Source organism: Glycine soja, chromosome 18, assembly GCF_004193775.1.
Source record: "Glycine soja cultivar W05 chromosome 18, ASM419377v2, whole genome shotgun sequence".
Lineage (NCBI taxonomy): Eukaryota > Viridiplantae > Streptophyta > Magnoliopsida > Fabales > Fabaceae > Glycine > Glycine soja.
The window spans coordinates 48,087,397-48,114,217 of NC_041019.1; the positions used below are offsets into that span (position 1 = coordinate 48,087,397).

Below are 26,821 nucleotides of genomic sequence, written 5' to 3' on the forward strand. Positions count from 1 at the left end.
ACTCATTCATATCTCATCTGAGCAACGATATTTTGACACCCAGTTTTTTTAAACACCTATTCAACAACCAACATTTCTCTCAGTTTCTCATCCTACCAAAGCATATCACTTATAATACCTATATTTATTTCTTTTTTTATCACTCTTTCTAAAGGTGTATAATAGGGTTTGGGTGTCAAAATATATTATTCTTGTTGATTTTAACCAACAGATAGACAATTCAATAGACAAGTGACTGAGGTGAGTGGCCATGCATGTACCAACTCATATCAAGTTCATAGATAACAACTACCTATCAGAAAACAAAATATTGAACAACATAAGCATTATATTTACAATCTCTGGAATTGTATCACAAGAGACCACACAAACGAGGTCTTGAGGATAAATGTCTTCCATTAGCTTTGACAATTGCCATGACACCAACACTTATTACAACACAAAGTACTGTAGACACATAATGTTGCGTATTTTGGCTTGCTATAAAATAAACAAGAAAATAAGAAAAAATGAGGAAAGAAAAGCATCAAGGACCCTTTGCTCAGATAGAAGAAAAAAAATTATATACCCTGCTGAAGAGTGAAGGTTGTTGCTGTCAAACCTCCAATTATCAAAGCTGATGCCACAGGTAGGTACTGCGTGTTTACAGTTTTCAACAAAACATGTCAATACCAATGATAATTTGTCTTATAGGCCATTTAAAAAGTTTTGGTGTAATGTAATTATCTATGCCCGCAATTTAAATTTACATATGCTGAAATGGCTTCTTAAGAATTTCGTAATGTGCATTCTTCCTGTAGTTAAATACACCCAAGAATGCATAATGTAACATCCTGCAAATCTAGGGCATCCTGAAAAAGTCATGAAACTTATTAAATACTTTGAGATTGAGTTTCCTTTATTTAAACGAGTGGTAAGAATTATGCACATAAATGAACTTGCCTGTCGAATCCCATCCTGAAAGTTATTCAAGTAATATCGGGAAAGTGCACTCACCCCATCTTTAATCATTCTAGTTATTGTTTGTTTCCCATATCTACACCAAATTTCCAAAAACCATTATCACAGAAGGGAAACATGGCAACATAGGACTTTTAAGAACCAAAAATTCCATACCTAACTAAGTCCCCTTTGAGTGCATGAGTCCTAGCATACTCGAGACTTATCTCATCACCTTGTTCTGCCCACACTAAATAAAATAAATAGAGCTCAAATAAGCAGGGCAATAATTCACAAAGAATGGAAGAACTTATCTAGAAATTCTATACATATTCTAAATTTTCCATATTCCTATGCAAACATAGAAATGCACTCAGAGGAAGTCAGCACTTCAATCCTCTGCAACTGAATATTTAATGACTTCTGGGCCAGATAACGCTACAAACAACATAAAGATAGTCATGTAACTGGACACATTACACATTTCCAAACAGGAGGACAATCAGACAAGGATTAAGAAAAGAGCAAGTCCAAGCATTCAATTAATCCCTTATTAACAAACCTGAGTAACATTTGTTCGATCAAGGGAATCAATGTAGTTTAATCTGACAAGTCCTCTCTGCTCCTCTAGTATATTTCCTTGTCTATCTATCAAGAAGTATCTGCTCAGCTGAAATAGCAATAATTAAAAATCTGAATTATAGATTTGCCAGTATACCTAGATTGTGGCAACTAGCCGTTGAATTTGTATACAATACAATTATTTTTCCATTACCTCTGTTTTTCAAAATCCTCTGAGATTTGATCATAGAGGATTTTCATATTATCAAAGTTTGAGCTCCCATAGTGGTGATGAAAATCAAAAGGCACATATCTACCATAATCCGTTGTACACACAATAATCATATTCATATCAAGCACAATGAAACTGCTTAAGCTATAATGCAGCCAAAGAAAACTTAATAGTTCATGGATGTAAAATAAGTTTGCAAAGAAAAAATGTTTAAATAAATTATCACCTCACATGTTGCTGATTTTGCATTTCAGCAGCATATGCTGCACTTAATTGACCTTCTTCACCATGCTACAAAGAGTAAAATTAACAAGAAATTGCTTAAAATAATAAACACAAAGTAATAACCACTAAGAAGCACTTAAAAGGGAACTTAGCAGTGGAGACTGGCAATTATTGCATCCTAAAGGACATGTTAACCAAACTCAACCAAACCATAGCCTCAATTTCCCTACGTAAAATTTTGGGGATGAGAAAAGGGATACTGGAAAAGAAAAAATCTTCAAATATGATTATATGCAAAAGTCCCAAACACATCAAGTTGTTCAAGGCCAAATTTAAAACCAAACACATTTTTACTCAATCATGAATATCCTTGCCTCCAAAGCATCAAGAAGATGCTAAGTATCTTTGGACTCGCAGTAAATCTGAAAAATAAATTGTGACAAATTCGTTGCTTAAAGTAGAAAGAGAGCAGAAAGAAACCATACTTTATCAAGATCAATTGCTACTATCTCTCCATATCTTTGCATGAGATCATGGAAATGATGCTCCACAATCTTGGGCTGGAGTAGCAGTGGATGGGGAAAAAAAAAAGAACATGTATTAATGTAAATTTCATGATAAAACCATTAAAATGCTGGAAGAATTGAGAATAGAAGTATACTATTTCCTCATGACTAATAACACTAAGGTTCGGTTTGTAAGTTAAATCAACAATCTGCTCCCACAAAAGAGGAATTGGACCTCAAGCCTGTGAAACAATCAATTGGAGTACAAATAAAAAATTGGGAGACAAAAACATTGATATTTGCATATAAAAGATGTTCCATGGTACTAAGATACCAAATTCTCATTAACCTCTCTCTCTCTCTCTCTCTCTCTCTCTCTCTATATATATATATATATATATATATATATATATATAGCTCAAGAAACTACAACATTCAAAGTCCTTCAGCATGTTTGACTGTAGTGCCAATTCTTAGAAACATGGACAAAATGCAAGTGGAAAACACAACCAACTGTGTAGAAAAACTACAGAAAGGAATTACTGGGAGTTGATACAAAATAATGTATAATAATACCTGCAAAAATGAGAACTTGAATTCTTCATTTTCAAGAAATTGTTCAGTTTCAATGAAATTAGCAGTGCCACCTTCGAGGTTAGCTACTCTTCTCCACATTCTTGTGAGTTGTGAATTATACAATAACCTGACCGATGTTTATCTTGAGAAAAATGTTTATGCGTAGTGTTAAAGGAAAGATGTAGGATTCCTATTTAGGAACCTAAAGTGTTAAATTATAGCGTAATGTGTTAAACATGTTTGAAACATGAGTGTGAGGTCGTGGGTATTGTATAGTTCACGAGCAGTGTCTGCGTGCAAAAAATGTTTTAGGGGTTGAACTTGAATCAGGAAGGTGAGACCCTAACGGATTCTTTGGAGTCTAGGCCTTGGGGGTAAAGACACTCGGTTTGAGTGTTGCTTTAAGCCTATGTTGATCCCATATAGTTGGAGCATTCTCGCAAAACAGAGTGACCTTGATTGGTCACCGTATGATTTTACTTAGTGAGAGTGACCTAACATACCCATTGTGTGGTGTGTCTTGTTATGTATTCCTAAGCGCCTCGGTGTGGTTTTTCACTAACTTGGTATCACATTACATATAGGCTTAAGTCTTAGTATAATTATTAAATAACGTATGTTAATTATTTATTATGAAATTGATGAGTGTTATTACATTTTGATCCGAGTGTGTGATTCATGTGTAAAGTGATTGATGGTTGAAAAATGAATTTTAAATGATAAAGTGGTGAAGTGACGTGGATTGTATTAAGTTGAGCTATGTTATAAATACTTCTATAATTTATTTTGATCATGTCTTTTTTTATTTGTATTTTTTTAGAAATGTGATAACTCACTCCCTGTATGTTATTTATGTTTGGATCCTGTGATGATCTCGAACATTGTGTTCGTAGGAACAGATGACTAGGTGAATGACTTTAAAGAACCTCGTGCTAGAGGACACTGTGATACAATGCTCTGATAGGATGTGACATTGAGGATGGGTTTTATTTTAATTGTATAATGTTATTTTATTTTATTTTACCTCATTGATTTAACAAAATTTATTTTGTAAACTTTGACGGCTTTGTTCTGAGCCGAATATGTTTTTAATAAGTTTTATTTGGTAATAGTGAAGTAAATGTGAACCTTTTACCCACTTGAATTTGTTTATCTATATTTTATTTATTTATTTATATGTATGTCGGAGTAGAGGGTGTCACAAATCACCCACAAAAGATATTTCAATTGTTCGATTTATCAGTTTAATAATCAGTGGCTAGGATTTTAAAAGGCAAGGCAAAGTTGCTATGAAAGTCTTAGAAAAAATATTTCAAAATTTATTAATTCTATGTGGAAGAAGATGGAGATCGATGACTCTATGTCCATCGTTGTTGTCATTGATAACTAAATTGATTACTTATTCTAAAGTTATTTATGTATAATTTCGAACGAACAATCCAAAACTATGCATATGTATGCATAATTTTGGAATTAGCACTATAGAAGTTCTAAGTTTTTTTATTTTATTTTGGATTGTCTAATCCAAAAGTATAACTAGATCTAAAAAAGAAAAGAAAAGAAACAAAGGGTACTTTGGTCCATTTGGATTTCTTTTAGGTGTAAGAAGTAAAATTTTGGGTGCAGGAAGCAAAGGCCATTTTAATGTTGTTTAAGACTCTATAAAAAAAATGTTCAAGGCTCACTAATTATTGTTCAAAGTGAAGGGGTTGCTATTGGCCTTAACCATATTGCTATTGGCATGTACCATTATTCAAAAATTCCAAACTTACCCTTACCCACAATGCATAATGGAATCATGATTCTGCTGTACTAGAGGGGTGCGAAAAATGTTTTACAATAGAATTATGGTTCCATTGTATTTTTTTTCACACCCCCCACTAGTGCAATGAAATCGTGATTTCATTGTGCATCTTGGTTTATGGAAAAGATGCACAACGGAATCACGATTTCATTGTGCAATGTACAACGTAAGTATGATTTTGTTATGCAAGGGGAGCTAAATACAACATATACAATGAAAGTATGATTTTGTTGTACATTGTACAGCAGAATCATACTTCTGTTATGCATTACTTGTCAGGAATAAAAAATGTACAATGAAAGTATGATTCCGTTATACACCATGCAATTGAATCATACTTCCGTTGTACATTTTTTCAAGAGTTTGAAAGATAGGTTTGACAAATAAAAATAACTTATGTATCAAATCAAATTTTATAGAAATGTCTACTACATATTGAGATACACATCCATAAAACTAGTTGGATACACATTGAACATTTAAAATTATTTCAATCCTTAAAAAGGTATACTACATATTGAGATCCTCTAGTTGATTGAAATTGTATTGAGTAGAAAGCTTGAGTGTGTTTCATGTAAGGATTTTGCAAAGAACATGCTTCAGGTGTGTATTATCTTCTCCATTGTGGTACAACAAGAGGCAAGGGACAATTATCCTTTTAAAAAGCTACATTATCATACAAAAAATAAAGTTAGAAAATAAATCAATATTAGCTTACAAAACTAAATGGTATCTTTAGTGGATAATATATATTTGCACAAAGTGATTTCCAATGACAATTACAATTAAAATGAGATGGGACAAAGTTGGCACAAGAATCTTCAGTGAAAATAAAGTCTAACTTTGCAACCTAGATAAGTGGACCAATACAACATTATATCGACTAGCAATGACATAACCTATATCAGAAATCATCATCCACTCTACTTCGGTTATTGGGCCACATTCAACATACAAAGATGTTATTAATTCCAACAGTTTTTCTTCTGAGCCAAATAATTGACATTAGAGAGAGTGTCATGTTTGAAGTTCCCAAATCAAATCTTGGTGAACGAGAGACCAAGACTCCTCACCCTAGCCTAGCAAAGCTGCAATTATCATGTAATCACAATTTCCATTAGGTGTGACTATTAATATGTTTGGCAAGTGAACCAAATCATGCAAGTAGTAAATACACTGTAAAACCAAGTGTCATGTCCACAGGAACTTCGTTTGTGCAAAATAGCTTTGTATAACCAAATTCTAAGCAGTGGAAATAAATGATTGATTGGTTTTTTAAAATAAAGTGCATAAACTAAAATTATCATAACAACAACAAGCATTCAATAACAAGTCGAATAGGGCACAACTACAAAAGCAAAAACACAAACACTTAGAAGGCAAAAACATGGGTAGTGCAAAATGTGTGAAGTTGTTGGGTGCTTGGCTTTACTAAACAACTCTTGAAGCAATATTAATAATCTTTCACCATTCAATGCTCATTCAAGTGCTACCTTAATCAAGAAAAATACCCTAATCAAGACTCCTATAATAGAAAGGCCTAAATTCTAAATTGCTTAGCTTAACTTTTAATCCCTTAGCAAGTTAATCCAAGTGTCTTGGATCAAAATAAGGATTAAAACATAGAGCTAATAAATATCATTCCATCCCTAGACATTAGTTCAATAAAAGCTACTTTCAATTCTTAGTAGTGATAGCATTTCCCAATGACTTTCACACTATTAAACATACATATGGTTACCAAACCAAAACAAGACAATAATAAAAGAAAGTAATCAATAACATTGAATAGATAGTAAAGATAATTACATCAAAGTGTTTACTGCAGCAAGCTCCAACAATGGGTGATTTAGCCTCTCATTGTTATGAGAAGCCTTAATAATGGAGAAATACAAAAGTGGAAAAAGAAAAAAATGGTGAAGAACAAGAAAGAAGCCTATATTGCTTTGTGCTTTAGCTTTTCACTGTGCCCTAAGTTGATTCTCCTTGATCCCAAAGGAATGTTCCTTTTATTATGGGCCCAAGGCCTTTGTCTTGTTACTTCACAGAACACAATACTCGTTGGGCAAGTAAGGCTTGCTAGGGGAAATCTAATTAAAACTTAAAACTTTAGATCAATGGACTTTGCTCATCAGGAAAGTTGCACTTGCTTAGCGAATTCTTTGGCAATTAAAAACTTGGATTCCATTTCTCCATGTCAGTGGTCTTTGCTCGCTGAATGAGTGCAACTCGCTAAGCGAACTCCATAAATGACTTGGCCCTTCTTCTCCACTCTTGAGTTGCCACATGGCCTTCTCTATGTGAGCTCTCTTGTTGGGCGAGCATAGCTAGTTGGCTGAGCAATCTTCCCTATGACAACTTTTCTTGGTGATAAAAAAAACTGATAAATGTGTAAAAACAAGAAGAAAAGACTTTAAAAAAAACATACAGGCCTAAAGTTCTATTAAAAAAAATCTAAATTCTAACTAATTGAGGCTAAAGTAAGCAAAAATCAAGGAAAATAGATCATTGATGTGTTAAATGTGATTCAAATGACTTTCTACACAATAATTATCAGTCGCATCAACGATGTTCAGAATGTATTGTTGCATCTCATCGGGAAATTCAACCATATAATGATCAATTTTTGTCTTCTTCTTGTGATGACCAACTTTGTGAGCCACACTTGAAGTTCTTGAACTGCCAACCATCATGTTCATTTCATCAACACACTCCCACATTGAAGGTTCACATTTGGAAGATTTTATAGACTTTGGTGAACCTTTTGTTTTTACTTTCTCTAGAGGTGGCACATTGAAGTCGTATCCAAAAATGCAAGTTCATAGACTTTTTTCTTTAAGGTGATTTTACTGCACATGTCTAATTGTGAAAATCTCTTTAGCAATGCATAAACCTTATGTGTTAGGGTTAAGTCCCCCAAGAGTCACCCATGTCTTTTGAACTATGAATGGATAACATTTTTCAATGTACATGAATGAACTTTAAAGGAATGGAACCATATATATTGATAAGCTGTTTAAGTTCACAAGCACATGGCAGACCATGAGTAACTCTAAGTGTGTAGCCACAAGTAGAATTGTTAGTACTTATGATGCCAACCCGTTGCAACTCATGGAAAATGATGTCTTGTGTTACTCTTGATACAAAGTTGTGTAAATTCTTATATACCAGGGTATTAAACATGTGTTCAACCATATTTATGTTTTTTCTAGAATGATGCCTTAATCATCATCCGCTGCAAGACAAGCATGTTATTCATTGCATCCCAACAACTACACAAATCTTCCATGCTATCACTAAGCAAACTCTTCAATCTCGCATGTATGCCTTCAACCCTATTATATAACAAAATGAAATGTTTAAAATTACTTTTAATTTAACAAAATGAAACGTTAAAAAAATCAATGTCAAATAATTTATGTACCTATTTGTTGTTGTGTTTCTAAGATGTATCACTCGATCAACCCATGCTTATACAAACTTCTCCTTGAAAGGTATCTGTTAGACAAGTGGCCTCAGATATCTTAAGAAGGGGGATGAATTAAGATATTACAAACTATTTCTGCAATTAAAATTCTACTTTGATTTTAATGCAAGTTCCAATTTCCCTTAAAGATGAATTTCTAAATGATGATTCAAATTAAACAATCTGAATGTAAATGTAAAGTAACAATAAATAAAAGAGTTTAGGGAAGAGAAAGTGCAAACACAGTTTTTATACTGGTTCGACAAAGTCCGTTGCCAACGTCCAGTCCCCAAGCAACCCTCTTGGGAGTTCCACTATCTTACAAATCCTTTACCACTTTTGAAACACACAAGGACAACCCTTCCTTTGTGTTCAGATTTCTTTACAACAAGAGACCCTCGGTCTCTTAATCCCTTTTCAGAAGTATGAAGAATAGAAGAAGAAATCTCTCTTGAAAGAGATAGATTGTACATTGAAGCACTCGAATAATTCCTTATTGAATTACAAGTGTTTTGGTCAAGGAATGTTTTAGAGGATAAGACAATTATGCTTTTGAGAGGATAAGACTTTTTGTTCAGAAAAACTCTAAGCAAATTCGTGTTCCAAGTCACATATATATAGACCTTTGATGGCCATTAAAAACCATTCGAACAGATGTGACTCTTGGAAATTATTTTTGAAAATCTCTTCAGGTAATCGATTACAAGACTAGTGTAATCGATTACAGGCTTTAAGATTTGAATTCTGCCTGTTACAAAATGTTTAATAACTGTTGGTAATCAATTACCATCCAAGTGTAATAGATTACATAGTGTAAAATATGAATTCAAATTTCTAATAGTTGTTATAAATAGTTTCAACTGCTGGTAATCGATTACAATACTTGTGTAATTGATTACATGTTTTCAAAAGTATTCAAAAACATTTTAAAATCATTTCAGGAAGCATTTTACCCACTGTCATTTTGCTAGATTGCATATGCTTATTGATGAATTATTTTGTAGGATATTGAATTGGATTTTTTGGAGCAAGGTTTAGTGAAAGCTTGAAGTAGAACTTACAACTCAATTGTGCTTAAGTTGGGATTGGAAGACCTAAATTGAAGTTCCTTTTCAAAGAAGATGAAAAAGAAAGTTGTAGAGGAAAATCAACTTCAGCCAAACAATTTTTGGCTTAAGCAGACCCTCACTTAAGTGCATATTTTTGGAACTATATAAATAGATTTTCACACTCATTTTGACTTACGTTCTTCATTCTGTAAAAAATAGATCCTTTACTAAAGTTATTTCTCTCCGACTTTCTCCTCCTATTGTTCTTCCATCTTTCTTGCTTTTGGATGTTTCATAGAGATAGATAGTTAAACCTTCCTTTGTTGGGATTAGATTGTAACTGAACCTTATGCTTTCATGTATTTCTTTTGAAATAATGTTATATATTCGTATTGTTCTTCAATGTTAGTGTTTTACTTCTATGCTTTATGCTTGTTATGGATTAGTCTCACGTAGCTTGTGTGAATCATGCAGGTTTTGATGATGCCAAAAGGAATTTACTTGATAATGGTTGTCATCATTAAAAAGGGGGAGAATGTGAATGTATGTATACAAGTTTTTGATGATGCCAAAGTATAAGCAAACAAGATTTCTTCAAGAACCATTCAAGGTTAAGCAAACAGAGATTGGTTCAAGATTAATTCAAGGTCAAGCAAACAAGATCTAGTAAATCTAAGATAAAAACTTAGTAAATTTGTTTAAAGAATCTCAATTTGATTGTTTTAGTTTGGCCTCAACATCTTTAGTATCAAACACTCCTTTATCAAAGGCTAAATCAATTCAAAAAGATATTTTTTAACAGATATTCAATTACCAGACTGTGTATCAAACAACATACAACAATCTCCCCCTTTTGATGATGACAATTCTTGAAATCAAGATACAAGATAAAATATATATAATATATAACGTTCACTCATCCCATACTCCCCCTATGTTTTGGAATTTATGATCTCTTGATTTCTAAGCTTCTAAGCCCTGTTTCTCTCTCCCTTTGGCAACATCAAAAAGCTAAAGTGCATGGAGACTAACATAGCCATTACCATTCTCAATTCGTAATCAAACATAATTCAGTCACAACCATAATCAGTCAAACATAATGTTCTAAAAACAACTATCATTCAACCAACCAAACATAAATAACTAAGCAAAACAACCAAAGTCAGAAGTCTTAATGAAAGCCAAAATACAAGGCCAGGAAATAAGTACGAAAAAAGCAGAAACTAAAACATAAATAACTGGAATCTATGAATCTGTAGAGGATCAAAGCAATGGCGGATGAAGCTCATGTCATCTTCAAATTGCGTGATGCGAGTGTCCATCCCAGCAAAATGAGCATCAATGGCATCGATACGACCATCCAAGGAATCAAAGCGCTCACCAACATAGGTGCGAATACCACGTAATTCTAAGAGAACTTCATTCATGAGGGCAAATGAGTCATCTCTCTTAGGCGAACGAGAGGGAGTGTGTTTATCTTGCGGAGGTTGCGCATCCTTCTTCAACCATTGCCCGTCCATGTCCTTACGGTAGCCGAAGGAGGTTACCGCACTGACACCAATAGCAAAGGAACATTTAACTTGCACAAAGGGCTCAAAATTCAAGGGAATTTCAAAATGTTGAAGAAATAAAGTCACAAGCGGAGGGTAAGGGAGAGGTGCAATAGACCACAATGCCTTATGCATGCGGTAATGAATAAAATGGGCCCAGTCGATTTGACGACTGGTCAAGAAAGCCCACATCAGAATCAAGTCCTCCTCAGAGGCTTGAGCTAGATTAGAAGAACAAGGCATCAAAATTCTAACAATGATATAGTGCATGATGCGACAATCAAATGTCAATAACCCGGCAAGTAGTATACCATTCATATCCGCCTGGTCAATGCAGACCATGCGGCGGGCATCATGACTGGAGTAATCAAACTTCCAATCGTCAACAATGGTGCCCTCAAAAGGTGCACCCTGACTGGGTAGTTGTGTGAGAGAAAAGAAAATATACTCATCAATAATCGTAGGGATACCATGCACCTCAGAAATCAAAGTTTCATCCTGAATTTTCAAATTTGAGTAAAAGACTCGTATTAACTCAGGATAATATGGTAATTTTAATGACATAAAAGGAATCAGACCAGTGTTTTGAAACACTTGATAACAATCAAATGTTTCCCCATCAAAGAATTTGGGATCAAGAATTGGACGAGAGGAAAAGAGAGAAGAGTATCAGATACGCTGTTCATAAGATGAAAACAGTGTAGAGGATGACAAGGAGGGTGGAATTGGTGTTGGGGATGCTCCGGTGGCTTCGAGACATGGTGTTCTAGTTGGCGCAGTGGAGGAGGAAGATCCCTTTCTTTTCTTGGACGATTCAACCATTCTGATGTGTTTTTGAGAATTTTGATTGGTGGAATAAATAGAGAATCGAAAAAGAAGAAGATTGGAAGTTGTGGGAGTCGATTTGGTGAAGAAACGAGGGAGAGATGGTGTTTGGAAATTTAGGGAAGAAGAGGCGCGACGAGGGGAGGTGTGGCTGCGTTGCACTGCTGGTTCACGTTAGCTTTTATAGATAGGACCACTGGTAATCGATTACAGGATATTGTAATCGATTACAAGGCTAATGTTCTACTGTAATCAATTACACAGGTTCGTAATCGATTACCAGAACACTATATGAGCCTTTTCTCTTAAAAAATTCCTAAGTCTATGTCTAAAATCATCATCAAACTCTATCAATCAATCATACTAACAAGAATTTAATAGTAGTCAAGCAAAATTAAGCATAATAACATACTTAATCAAAAACACAATCAATCAATCATTAAACATAAATGTTTCAATCAACTAATCAATCCTTATTTATCCAAATCACTAACATCTAAGAGGCCTAATTCTCTTCTAATGGAAAATAATGTTTCCTTGGGGAGAGGTTTTGTAAAAATATCAGCAAGCTAATTCTTTGTATCAACAAATTCTAGCATACAATCTCCCTTCAGAACATGATCTCTTAGAAAATGGTGCCTAATTTCTATATGTTTGGTTCTCGAATGTTGAACTGGATTTTTGGAAAGATTGATTGCACTTGTATTATCACACCTAATGAGTATATGGTCAAGAAAGATTCCATAGTCAGAGAGTTGTTGCTTCATCCATAAAATTTGTGCACAACAACTGCCGGCAAAAATATATTCCACTTCAGCAGTGAATAAAGCAACACTGTTTTTCTTCTTGCTATGCCATGAGACAAGAGTAGATCCAATGAATTGGCAAGTCCCACTTGTGCTCTTTCTATCAGTTTTGGATCTAGAAAAATCAGAATCAGAGTATCCTATTAAGTTACACGTTGAGTTCTTAGGATACCATAAACCTAAATTGATCGTTCCTAATAAGTATCTTATGATCCTTTTTACTGCACTCAAATGTGATTGTTTGGGATTGGATTGGAACCTAGCACACATGCATACACTAAACATGATATCCAGTCTACTAGCAGATAAATAGAGAAGAGATTCGATCATACCTCGATATTGTTTCATGTTTATAGACTGACCAGATTCATCTTTATCTAAGTAACAGCCAGTGCTCATAGGTGTAGCCATGTGCTTTGCACTTTCCATCCCAAATCTTTTGATCAATTCTTTGCAGTATTTTGCTTGATTGACGAATATACCTACTTTAGTTTGCTTGATTTGTAATCCCAGAAAGTAATTTAGTTCTCCCATCATCGACATCTCAAATTCGTTTTGCATATCAAGAGAGAACTCCTTGCACAGTGAATCATTATTGGATCCAAAGATTATGTCATCAACATATATTTGAACCAACAAAATATCATCATGATTTCTCTTTATGAATAGTGTGGTATCCGCTTTTCCTCTAGAAAAATCGTTTTCTAAAAGGAATTTGCTTAGACGTTCATACCATGCCCTAGGGGCTTGTTTCAAACCATATAAAGCCTTTTTCAATCTATAAACATGACTTTGCTTATATGACATTTCAAAACCTGGGGGTTGTTCAACATATACTTCTTCTTGAATTAAGCCATTTAGAAAAGCACTTTTAACATCCATTTGATAAAGCTTAAAATTCATTATGGATGCATAAGCTAAAAGCATTCTAATGGCTTCTAATTTTGCAACAGGAGCATATGTTTCTTCATAATCTATTCCCTCTTCTTGATTATACCCTTTTGCAACTAACCTAGCCTTATTCCTAATGATTATGCCATGTTCATCTAACTTATTCCTAAAAACCCATTTTGTTCCTATGATGGGGTAGTTTTCAGGTTTCTCTACTAGTTCCCACACATTGTTTCTCTCAAACTGATTTAGTTCTTCTTGCATAGCAACTATCCAATGATCATCTATTATGGCTTCATTTAAATTTTTAGGTTCAATCATAGACACGAAGCCATATTATTGCATAAATCTTTAAGAGAATGTCTAGTTGTTATCCCTTTTGAAATATCACCAATAATGCTATCAAGGGGATGATCTCTTGAAGCTTTCCACTCTCTTGGAAGATCATTATTTGCTTTGACTTCTACTGGAGGATCTTCATTGCTTCCTTCTCCATTTTCTTTAGAATCTTGTCCATGAATATGCATTTGTTCTAAAGATTCTGCAATATCATCTAAAATATCCTTTCTTAGAGAAATAACATTAGACTCATCAAAGGAAACATGAATAGATTCTTCAATTGTCATTGTTCTCTTATTATATATTCTATAAGCTTTACTGTGAAAAGAATTACCAAGGAAAATTCCTTCATCTGACTTAGCATCAAACTTTCCTAAGTTTTCTTTTCCATTGTTTAATACAAAACACTTGTAACCAAAAACATGAAGATGCGAGATGTTTGGTTTCCTACCATTGAACAATTCATATGGAGTTTTCTTTAAATTTGGTCTTATTAAAGCCCTATTCATGATATAGCATGCAGTATTAACGGCTTCAGCCCAAAAATATTTTGGAAGAGGAGTATCATTTAATAAGGTTCTAGCAATTTCTTCCAAAGACTTATTTTTCCTTTCAACAACTCCATTTTGTTGAGGGGTTCTAGGTGCAAAAAAGTTATGTTCAATGTCATGCATATCACAAAATAATTCAAATCTCTTGTTAAAACATTTTAACTTAAATTCTTTGGCCAAAACTCTTTCTGTTTCACTTTGGAATTTCCTTCCTAAGACTCTAGAGATTATCTTGATCATATATCTTGAATTTTTTTGGATTCTTGTCTTGAATAAAACTTGAGAAGCACGTGATCCTTTGGCATCATCAAAACATCAAAATATCTTTGCATCTACAGTATCAAACATGTATTTTGGAACAATAAATATTTTTCAAGCATTCATCTGAAGACTGTAACAGTAGTTCCCAAGCATTCATGATATTTTATCACTCTTTAGCCTTATCCACGAAGGTTTTGCATTTTGCACTGGCATTAAGAAGGAAACACAGTCTCTAATGCATTCATGAAAGCAAGATCCCTATCACTGACAATAACATGAGGCAACACATCATCCTTCACAAACAATCCTTTCACCTTACTTAAAGCCCATTCAAAATTATTTGTTCTCTTAGAACTTAAATAAACAAAGGCAACAACAAAAGTCATATTTGTTGAAGTGATACCAATAATTTCCAACAACTAAAAACGATACTTGTTTGTCTTGTAAGTTGTATCACAAATCAAAATTGTTGAAAATGAATTCAAGACTTTGATGGAATTTGGATGTGCCTATAATATATCTTTGACAACATCTTCATTGTCCAGCCGTCTATACTAATAAACATATTTGTCGCGTTCTATCAACTTCATCAGATGTTTTATTTCTGTTCTTAGCCCTTTTTGTTCATTGTATATGGTTTTGATGGTGTTGATATTTGTTTGATCTTGATCTTTGTTTGTCAACAAAATTTGACCAGGCTTCACCATATTTTTGATCAATTGGTTAACCATAATTTTTTCTCCACTGCTTAAACGACCAACATATGAATGGCCAAGTAGTGTTGCCATCACTTTATGGCCATGGAAACCACATTTTACAGTAACTCTCCATCCTATGATTCTCACTAATCTTCCTTTTAATTTAAAAGAACACCCACATTTTTTTATTTTAGTGAACTTGTGCACTAACTTGTCTTTGTACTGTGTGTACTTTTTTCCCCTTTTTTTGCAACCCAATATAACATTTTTTTTTACTTTTGACTTTTGAATCATGATAATTGTCAAAAATACTTAATTTAGACATGTGGATTTAGGCAATTATCTCATATTTTCTCTTATTTAGGACTTGGTTTATTCCTTTTTGATGTAAATTACTAATTTGTAGTTTGTTCTCTTTAACTTGTCATTTTGCTAGATTGCATATGCTTATTGATGAATTATTTTGTAGGATATTGAATTGGATTTTTCTGAGCAAGGTTTAGTGAAAGCTTGAAGTAGAACTTACAACTCAATTGTGCTTAAGTTGGGATTGGAAGGCCTAAATTCAAGTTCCTTTTCAAAGAAGATGAAAAAGAAAGTTGTAGAGAAAAATCAACTTCAGCCAAACAATTTTTGGCTTAAGTTGAATTTAGATAGAAGTGCGGAATTGCATAGTTGGAGTATCTGTATAAGCCTGAAATTTTTTGCTTAAGCAGACCCTCACTTAAGTGCATATTTTTGGAATTGTATAAATAGATTTTCACACTCATTTTGATTGACGTTCTTCATTCTGTAAAAAATAGATCCTTTACTAAAGTTATTTCTCTCCAACTTTCTCCTCCCATTGTTCTTCCATCTTTCTTGCTTTTGGATATTTCATAAAGATAGATAGCTAAACCTTCCTTTGTTGGGATTAGATTGTACTGAACCTTATGCTTTCATGTATTTCTTTTGAAATAGTGTTATATATTCATATTGTTCTTCAATGTTAGTGTTTTACTTCTATGCTTTATGCTTGTTATGGATTAGTCTCACATAGCTTGTGTGAATCATGCAGGTTTTGATGATGCCAAAAAAGAATTTACTTGATAATGGTTGTCATCATCAAAAAGGGGGAGAATGTGAATGTATGTATACAGGTTTTTGATGATGCCAAAGTATAAGCAAACAAGATTTCTTCAAGAAACATTCAAGGTTAAGCAAACAGAGATTGCTTCAAGATTAATTCAAGGTCAAACAAACAAGATCAAGTAAATCTAAGATAAAAACTTAGTAAATTTGTTTAAAGAATCTCAATTTGATTGTTTTAGTTTGGCCTCAACATCTTTAGTATCAAACACTCCTTTATCAAAGGCTAAATCAGTTCAAAAAGATATTTTTTAACTGATAATCAATTACCATACTGTGTAATCAATTACTAGAGAGTTTATGAAGACATTTTTTACTAACGACACATAACTGTTTGAATTTTGATCTGTGTAATCGATTACCAGAATCCTATAATCGATTACTAGTGAGAAAATTTCAGAAAAGCTTTTTGAAAAGACACATCTCTTCAAACTATTTTGAAAAAGCACAATGGGCCTATATATGTGTGTGTCTGACTTTGAAAAGGTAGTGAAAGATGTTCTAAGATAACTTAATTGTCAAATGCTCTCTAAAAAACTATTGGCCAAACACTTGCAAATCTATTGAAAATTCTTCTAAGATCTTCAATTTGTATCATCTACTCTAAAAGAGAGAAATCAATGTGTACATCTCATAAACTCAGTTGTAATCAAGAGACTGTTTGTCTCTTGGCTTGTGAGAATTTTGAATACAAGGGTGAGGAATCCCAAGGTCTTTTCAAAGTCTGTAAAGGATTTACAGAGATAGTAGAAAATCTCAAGTGTGTTGCTTGAGGACTGGACGTAGGCCCGGGAAGTGGCCGAACCAGTATAAATTGAGTTTGCATTTCTCTTTTTCCTTATCTCAGTTATTTTATTGCAGGTTACTTTGCCTTGCGCAATTAAAAGAATATTATTAAATGCCTATCATATATCATTTAAAAGGGGGTTAAAGTTTGTTAGTAAGAAAATTTTGAAACTTAATTCACCCCCCTCTCTTAAGTTATTGAGGCCACTTGTCCAACAACTTGATTTTTAGATAAGATTGTTATTGGAAAGTACTTTCTTTATCTTGAACTGTGGTAAAATGCCCATTAAACCCCGGAGCTAGAAATAGGATGAGGGGTAATGATTATCTTTGGGTCATTGAGCTTAAAGCAAACTTCTTTGTTAAATGTGCAAGGGATTGACATTTAATGAGAAAACTTAGGTCTTTTCACCTAAAGAATTAGGGATTAGAATACAATTTTTGAACTCTGACTGATATTAACATTAGATTATGAGTATCATGTTTTAGTGTAAAGAGAGTTTAGTTCGGCGAAATCTAACCTCGATAACCTTCGTCATTTGAATTTTATATTATTTTATTGTGTGTTTATCGAAAATCCCCTAAATATTTAACTTGTAGCTTTGTTTTGCTCTATCTCTATTGTTGAATGCTATGTTCAAATCATCATTATTTATTTGTTAGTTTAGATAGTAAAAACATGTGCCATTTGCTAAGTATTGTTCGAGTTTTCGTGGGAACGATAACTCTTATTTATTGAATACTACTTGATGACTTGGTATGCTTGCCAATGAGTCAACAAATTACAACCATAAACCCGTGCTCCTTTCCCACATGTCGAGCCCAATTTAACAAATCATTGTGCTCTTGAATAACCTAAAAGACTCAAAAAAATTATTCAGTAACAAAACACAAGGTTTCACAAAACACAAACATATAAAAGTCATGAAATAACTAGAAAAGTCAAGATAGTTAGGTTACAAATACATATTGGTATCATCACCACCCACATCTTGATCATTATCATTCCTCACACCAATATCATTAGGCTTGACTCCATATAAAAGGCTGGGTTGGTAAAAGAAACATTGGCTTCCATCATCCATATCTCCCCATCCAGGTAGCATTGTAACCTCATTAATATAAATGTATTCCAATCCATTGGTTGCATTGTGTTACATAAATTATTACACAATAAAATCATGATTTCCTTGTGTTACCAAAAACTCGAAAGAAAAACGGAATCATGACTTCGCTATGCAAAATGCACAACAAAATCATGATTATGTTATGTTTACAAAAGGGGGGGGGGAATACCTCCAACTTGTATGAGTGAAGAGAGGGAAAGAGGAAGGGGTAAAAGGAATAAAGAAAGGGCAGGAGGAAAGAAAGGTAGGGCAAGGAAGTGTGGTGTGGGCCAAAAGCAATTTTGTAGGGGCTAATAGTAGTTCCCTTGAAGTGATTCCACACTTTCTTAATAGAAAATCAAATATATTATATGTGTGATGTGATCAGTGTTTTAAAACTAGACCGACCCAATCGGTCTAATCGGTTCAACCATGAATTGAAGGTCTAATCGATTTAACTATTGAATCGGTCATACAGTTAACTCGGTGTGACCCGATGCGACCCAACTGGGTTTATGGTTGGACCAATAAACTACTGACCCAATCTGGGTCAGTTTTTTTTTTAAAAAAAAATATCTATAAATCAAAATTGTCTTGATTAATAAACAAAAAAATGACGAACACAAAAGAGGTTGTCTCTATCTCTCAAATTCACATGAAGCTTTTGTCGAGTGAACCTTAGTCCCTAATCTAATCACAATTGACCTCCAAAGACCAAACTTCACTGGCGTCGTCAACCTCGAACCACCATCATTTCACTGGTGCAATCGTTTATCTATGTCTCTCTCTGGGACTCACTCAACCACACAGAACCAATATCATCTCTGCATTGTAGCCTCTCATACCCTCCACTGAGAGCAAACCCATCAAGTCCTCTTGGCGGCTGGAGCAATGTTAAGACTTAAGAGTTTAGGGGTTCCTCTTTTGTATATTGTTAGTCTTTTGTGAGAATTGGACTTGACCCATCTCATATTTTTTTATCAAGAAGAATATCATTTGGACAATTTTGCTCTGTTATTGTTAAAATAAATAAGAAACATAATTAATTAACTAGTTAGTTAGATACATAAATAAGGAAGGTACTTTCTTAATGTTGACTTAATTTACGAAATTAATTTATATACATAAATGAGGAAGGTATGTCTTTTTAGAATTGTCTTAATTTACAAAATTAATTAAATATAATTGAATTTTCTTATTTTATGAATTTTAAATTTTTCTAATTAAGTAACACAGAATGTGGAAGATATGAAGAAAGTAATATATTTTGAGAATCGCCTTAAATTAGAAAATTTAGAAAAACAAATTAAAATTATTTTATTTAGCCATATTTTGTAGAAACAGACGTGAACTTTATAATTATGAAAACAAAATAAAAGAAGAAAAATTATTTGATTTAGTTATAATTTATTATTTGTTTAGAACTTGTTTTTTTAGTTTAGAATCTCACTCTTGATTGTCAATTAATTGGACTTGAAAAATGAATTTATGAAATTATATTAAATATTTGTTATAAGACTTATTTTAGAATTTTTAAAATATGTATAAATATTTTTTTAATATAAATTAAATCATACGAATTAATTAATGATTCACCAAATCGGATGGGTTTTTTAAATACTGGATGTCAGCATACACAATATGGATCCAGCGCAACTAACAACACTCGTGCTGTATTACCTTACGACACAGCAAAGGTTAAAGGGTCTTACGCAGCATTTTTGTCCAATACCCATGCATCGTAGTAGGAGCGGACAAGCATAGTGACAATGGCACCCAATAAAAAAAAAAAAGAGAATGAACAATTGTAAGTGAAGAATTTCCAATCAGAAACTTATTTTAATTTGTTGGGTTACATTTTTCAAGGTTGAATGTCGTTATTTTATATAAATATTTAATTGTCGTTTTTGTTTACTGGTATTACTGCCCCATAAAGAAGCATTCAGGTCCTTACTTTATGTTTTGTATGGGCTTGTGTTCAGCATTCCAGCAAAGTAAAGAACAAAAGCGGGCAACTAAATAAATATTTGAATTAAACACAATAATTCTTTATTTAATTCAATTCATAATTTTAATCCCTTTATTTTAAAATTGAGATATTTAGTCCTCTTATTTTAAAAAATCTGTAATTTTGACCATTCTATTTCAAAATACAAATATTTGATCCATATATTTTAAAAAATTCATAATTTTAATTTTCATATTTTAGAAAATTCACAATTTTGTTTTAATATTTAATTTTTTTATGTTTTATTTCTTTTAATTTTACTTTGTAATTAATTGAATTATTTCTTGATGATATCTTAAATAAATATAGTAGATTTAGGATTTAATAAGACCAAAACAAAAGAAATAAAATGTAAAAAAAATTAAAAATTTGATCAAAATTATAAATTTTTTAAAATAAGAGGACTATATATTTTTATTTCAAAATTGAAAGACTAAACTAAAGAATTTTTTTAAAATAAGAGAACCAAATTCCTTAATTTTAAAATAAGAAACTAAAATTATGAATCGAACAAAATATGAGGATCATAATTACATTTAAATCTAAATATTTCTATTTATTTCATCCAAATAAAAAATTTATCAATAAATATTAATTATTAGAATATTAGTTTTATTAACAGAAAAATTGTACCCATTTGACTAAAAGAAAACTCACTATTTCTACCTTCCTCGTTGACTAAAAAAAAACATATTTCTATTTTTCTACCTTCTAAATAAGATTAAGATTGTAAGCAAAGAAAGTTATATTAGAGAGAAATTTGTGTTACCTACAATTGGAAAATTGACGTAATGGCTTTAGGTCAAATCCATTTTTCAAGCAACAGCTTAATCAAAATTCCCTCAAATTGCAAGTGGTGGATTTCTTTATTCATTATACCCAATTTTAGTAATGAGTTTGATGTTGATGCTGAATTACAGTGGAGATTTCTATTGCTTAATGATTATTAGTGACTACTGGCTAGGTGTATTTTCGACTTCAATGCTTTAGGGTCACCCATTCAGGATTTGTTGAGTTGATTAAGGATATTGTACATGATAATAATTTGAATCAACGCTTTAATTGTTATTAATTTAAGGATGTCAATTTTCAGTTGTACGGTCTGATTAGGTTAGTGCAACCACTGTGTATTAAGTTGTAATGTCAATTTCCTAATTGGAAACGTTTTCAAAGCCAAGATCATGGGTGGCTTTCACTATGAAATTAATTTCAAAGCTGTTAGAGCCTCCAATATTAGGGTTGGTTCATTGCTGCTTTGCTACTTCTCTGGAAGGTATTCTCACGTTCTGCCCTCCAACTTTCCCACAAAAACAGCTCACCCTTCACATTCTTCACACCCCACTTTGTTAAATGATCTTCATAATTACCTGCTCTTGAAAATGAATAATTTTGTATGTGACTAGTGCTGTGTGTATACTTGATTAGACCAATAAAAATTGGCTAGCATGCATGTTACTACTACTTATTAAAGGAATGCATTTTTCTTGTCAATGACTTCACCCATATTGAATGGATTTGGCACGTGTTGAAATTACTAAGATCTGCACAAGGAAAGTATGGGGATTCATTTTTCTTATATAGTGTATTATTTATAACAGAAAAAAATATTTTATAACTTATAAGTTATAACTTCATCATGTATTGAAATTTATAAGCTGAAATATTCTGAATAAGGAAATTAATTATTATTTTCATATATGGTAAAATAATTCAGTCATCCCTCAATTTCAAAGTGAAAAAGATTATCTAAGAAGAGTAATTTGGCAAATCAGTAAATCATGTATAGAAACAAAATCATATTCCAATACGATCAAATTCAGTTAAGTTTCCCTCTCATGCTGAGTTTCAAGTACATTCAAATCGTGTATCTCACCTACTTTAAGTCTCGTACGCAATTCAACCCCTACCCCTCTATTTCTTTTTAAGAACTTTACTTAATCAATTACAACTTTGTTTCTTTGCTTTATTTTCATACCCTTTTCTCTCTGTGTCTTACTTCAGCTTAATTAAATTGGATCAATTATGTCACTCTTGTAAGTTAATTTGTAACTACTTTTTATTTCCTCTCTGTCTCTCCCTAAAACTCAATTAAGTACATTTGAACCATCTCTTCTCCTTTTTGCATAAAGATAGAAGTTCTGAAGAAATCATACAACACTACAAAGTGTAACATAAATATCAATTTCTACTAAAAAGAACACACAAGGTCTTTTCTACTCAATTTTTCTAGCATTTATATATTGACGTCAAAATCTAGCTAGCAAGGATTTGGAAGGAATAGAATGGCAAAAAGGTGAGAAGGAACAATTTTTCAAGATTCCTCTAAAACCACAAAAGGACAAATGGACATACAGGGAGCAAAGAAAGAAAAAAAGTTTCCCATGCAACTACTAGTTGCTATCAAAAAAAGAACAGGATAAGTTGAGTATTGCAATCAGAACATATTGGAAGCTATCATGTCCCACTCAATATTGGAACAACCTTGCATAATCGATATATTGTGTGTATAGTGGAAGAACAAGATTGCTGGACTTATCCTGTGCTATAGAGAAAGGCATGTTTGGGTAGAGAGGAATCACATCCAAACGTGGTTTGTGATCTTAACATTCTTGTTTGGTAGCTGTTTGTGTATAGAACAGCATTCAATTGCTGCACATGATTCCTCCTTTTAAATGGAGAATAATAGAGAATCATGATTAAATTAGGTGTATAATTTACTCAAATACCTTAACGACCTGATTTAATGTCATCATATTATAAAATTTTAGACAATGACTTTTTTATAAAATATCCATATAATTTAAAAAGGTAATTCCCTTTTTAATGCTTAAACAAATTGAAATTTTCAAAGCAAATCAGTTTACAAAATTTAACTCAATTTTTCACTTGCATGAATTCTAATGTACATAGCAAATACTACTAAGGAATTCATCAACTCCTGCACAATAGATCTGTGTGTGTGGTATACATAATGCTTATTCCGTACATCAAAAAGTAGTGAAAAAAAATGGAGTAAGACACAATTTAGTATAATAATCATTTGGGACCAGCATATACTTGATGGTGTGAACAGATCTATTTAATATTCAACAAGACATAAGAGAGAGACAGAAACTTGACAAAAATAGTATATTTCCCACACAATGAATATTCTACAGGGTCTACTTAATGATGTAGATACTAGAAAGCATGATGTGTGGCTAAATGCATAGCTTTCTCTACATGGCCAAAGTATGAGGTGCCAAAGATGTTAGCCTTTCAACCCATTCCTTAACCTCCAGTATCTTTTAGCATTTTTTAGTCATGCCAAAGTATACTATGCTTTAACTTCACTCCTACTCAAAAAATGCATAAAACCTACCCCTCTAAACCCTTTGTACAATGTCCTCATCATTCTGTTGTGTTGAGCACCACTTCATTAAACTCTTCCCACCGTTAAGCTCCACTCATCCCCCATGATCCCTTCAGGAATAATGAAGCACCCCAGAGGAAAGCTTCCTCTTCCCATCATTGTCATCACAACCTGTGTTCTTGCTTTTGTGGCTATCTTGTATGTAGAGAGGCTCAGTTTCCTCTCTTCCAAGTCCATTTTCAAGTTCAAGCCATGTCCTAGAAAAACCACCAAACCAAAGACTAGTAAGTCAGCTTGACAAATGCCACAACTAAACATATACCTCACCTTATCTCGTCTTTGCCTTTTCATGTTTTTGTTTATCGGTTTGATTCTAATGCAATGATATCTCATCATGATTGTCCTAGCAGGTGACAAAAAAACAGATGAGGAGGTTGTGGTTGTGAATGCATCATCATGGATTGATGACAGGTTTGATTTTGACCCTGAGGAGTGCAATGTTGCAAATGGGAAATGGGTGTTTAACCATTCAATAAAGCCTCTCTACTCAGACATAAGCTGTCCATACATAGATAGACAATTTTCTTGTGTCAAGAATGGGAGGAATGATTCTGACTATCGCCATTGGGAGTGGCAGCCAGAAGATTGCACCTTGCCACGGTAAGCTTCACACTCCAACAAGCCAATTGTAATTGAAGAACTTGTTTTAAGTATGCATACTTTTTGGTCATAGATATATGTATGTTTAGTTTATATAACCTATATTCCAAAATGACTATTTTTTGCAGTTTCAACCCAGAGCTTGCCCTCAGAAAGCTTCAAGGGAAAAGGGTGCTATTTGTGGGGGATTCACTGCAAAGAAACCAATGGGAATCTTTTGTCTGCTTGGTAGAATGGGTCATACCTCATAAGCATAAGTCTATGCAACTAGGAAGAGTTCATTCAGTTTTCACAGCCAAGGTATTGATACATGCATTCAATATATGGTCAAAGATGTTGACTCAACTCAATCAGCTATTAACTTAAGAACAAAACTTAGATGCAGTTTTATGTGTTTTGGGTGTTGTTTCCAATTAGAATCAGAGTTTTACCTCTGATCTGCATAACCCAAATCACCGAGGTGAAGCTCTAATTGTGATTGCAGAACAACACCAAAAGCACATATAAAATTGCATCTAAATTTTGTCCTTAACTTAATCAGAGGCTCTGCCGGGCTCTCAATTATGTAATTGACACTTAACACAATAAAATCTATTACTAGTAGGAATTCTCTCAAATAATGACACTAACTATTAGACATCATGCTTCTTTTTTGGAAATCTCAAGCTCATTCTTTTTTGTATCTGTACTTTCACAGGCTTACAATGCTACTATAGAATTCTATTGGGCCCCATATCTTGTGGAGTCCAACAGTGACATTGACATCATAGATATAAAGAAAAGGATAATAAAAGTGGATGCTATAGCTGAAAGAGCCAAAAACTGGACGGGTGTGGACATCCTTGTTTTTAACACCTATGTATGGTGGATGAGTGGTGTTAGGATTAAAACAATGTAGGCTTTCTTTGATACTTACTACTGAATCAGCATATTATGTGTGTCATTCTTCTTTTGTTCATAACAAACATTCAACAATCTCTAGCAGCATTTGATCTTTAACCAAAAGCAAGAAAGCATTGCCTAACCTCTAGTTTACAAATTTCAGATGGGGTTCATTTGCCAATGGACAAGAAGGGTATGAAGAATTTGACACCCCAGTTGCTTACAAGTTAGCTTTGAAGACGTGGGCCAACTGGATCGACTCAACCATCAATCCAAACAAAACACGAGTCTTTTTCACCACTATGTCACCAACACATACAAGGTCTCTATCTTAAGGAAACTTTAATGAAGTTAAACTTTTTATGGCAACAACTTAAAGCTATAAGTTAAATGCGCGTTTAGATTCAAGTTGAAATACCATTTAACGTGATTTTAGGCAGGGAAGGATGCACCTTAAGCATTGTGGGGACAATTGCTACCACTAAGATATTTTTTTTTTACTTAACTATATTTGATAAAAAAAAAATTATACCTATAAAAAAATAGATATTGCCTCATAATACAAAATTATTTTTTTAAATGAATGTAAAAATTTATAAAAGATAAAAGAAAGAATAAATCAATACTACTTTTATCACTTTATTTTTCAAACAAGTAGCACATACATACACATTGACCCAGTTGTAATTTCTAGACGTTTAAGTAATTTGAAATTAAATTTTTTACCATGAGATTATGTAGTCTATAAAAGTTTAAAATATTTTTTCTTTGGAAATATTGTAAACTAGTTCTGTTTTGCCCCCACTAAAAAAAGAATTGGATCCGTCCTTGATTTTGGATAAATATTCATATGTGCAGTTTCAGGTTAAGGGATTGATTAAGGGTCTAAACTGATTTTAAGTTGAAGCAATTTAGGTAACTTTTTAGGTAACTTTTGCATTAGATAAAAAAATTCAAACATAAATTACATTCACTTCAAAATCAATTTTAACCAAAATCAATTTTTCCCAATAAGTTATTCTTTGCTTCATTTATGTCTCTGAGTAAATTGCTCAATCGTAACAAATCAAATGTGTTGTTTCTCAGAAGCCAAGACTGGGGCAACATGGAAGGTGTGAAATGCTTCAATGAGACAAAGCCAGTGAGGAAAAAGAAGCACTGGGGAACTGGTTCTGACAAGAGAATAATGAGTGTGGTGGCAAAAGTGGTGAAGAAAATGAAAATTCCAGTGACATTCATCAACATAACACAGATATCAGAATACAGAATTGATGGACATTCATCAGTTTACACTGAAACCGGAGGGAAACTGTTGACTGAAGAGGAAAGGGCTAATCCACAAAATGCAGATTGCATACACTGGTGTTTGCCTGGAGTTCCTGATACGTGGAATCAAATACTTTTGGCTATGTTGTAACAAACAAATATATATCTTGCACAAAGATCCATGCCCTTTTTTTTTCTTAACTCTTGTGACATGAAGATGTCAACTATTTTGTTTTGTGTACATTAATGTTAAAATGCCATTTGTGTGATATAAATATACGTGCATCATGAATAGAGTTGACATTAGAGTACATTGTGAAACCAAAAAGGGTCACATTCACTATGTCACATTTA

At 33.0% G+C, this 26,821-nt stretch overlaps 1 protein-coding gene and 1 pseudogene across 1 annotated transcript; one reads left to right on the forward strand and one right to left on the reverse strand.

The window, feature by feature from the left end:
- Positions 1 to 352: 352 nt before the first annotated feature.
- LOC114397352 lies at positions 353 to 18,299 on the reverse strand (annotated as a pseudogene).
- A 5,237-nt stretch (positions 18,300 to 23,536) lies between these two features.
- LOC114394878 (protein trichome birefringence-like 3) lies at positions 23,537 to 26,773 on the forward strand. Its single transcript, XM_028356553.1, has 6 exons — positions 23,537 to 23,943; positions 24,070 to 24,319; positions 24,448 to 24,619; positions 25,017 to 25,213; positions 25,365 to 25,523; positions 26,288 to 26,773. The coding sequence occupies exons 1-6, from the start codon at positions 23,763 to 23,765 to the stop codon at positions 26,616 to 26,618; spliced, it is 1,290 nt and encodes a 429-aa protein (XP_028212354.1). The 5' UTR covers positions 23,537 to 23,762; the 3' UTR covers positions 26,619 to 26,773.
- Positions 26,774 to 26,821: the final 48 nt, after the last annotated feature.

What these genes read in the sequence shown, in the direction of transcription:
- LOC114394878 (XM_028356553.1), top strand. Translation starts at nt 23,763, where the DNA reads ATGATCCCTTCAGGAATAATGAAGCACCCCAGAGGAAAGCTTCCTCTT. An exon ending in GAAGATTGCACCTTGCCACG is followed by an intron (nt 24,320 to 24,447) that starts GTAAGCTTCACA and finishes TATTTTTTGCAG; the next exon opens with TTTCAACCCAGAGCTTGCCC. An exon ending in GGTGTTAGGATTAAAACAAT is followed by an intron (nt 25,214 to 25,364) that starts GTAGGCTTTCTT and finishes TACAAATTTCAG; the next exon opens with ATGGGGTTCATTTGCCAATG.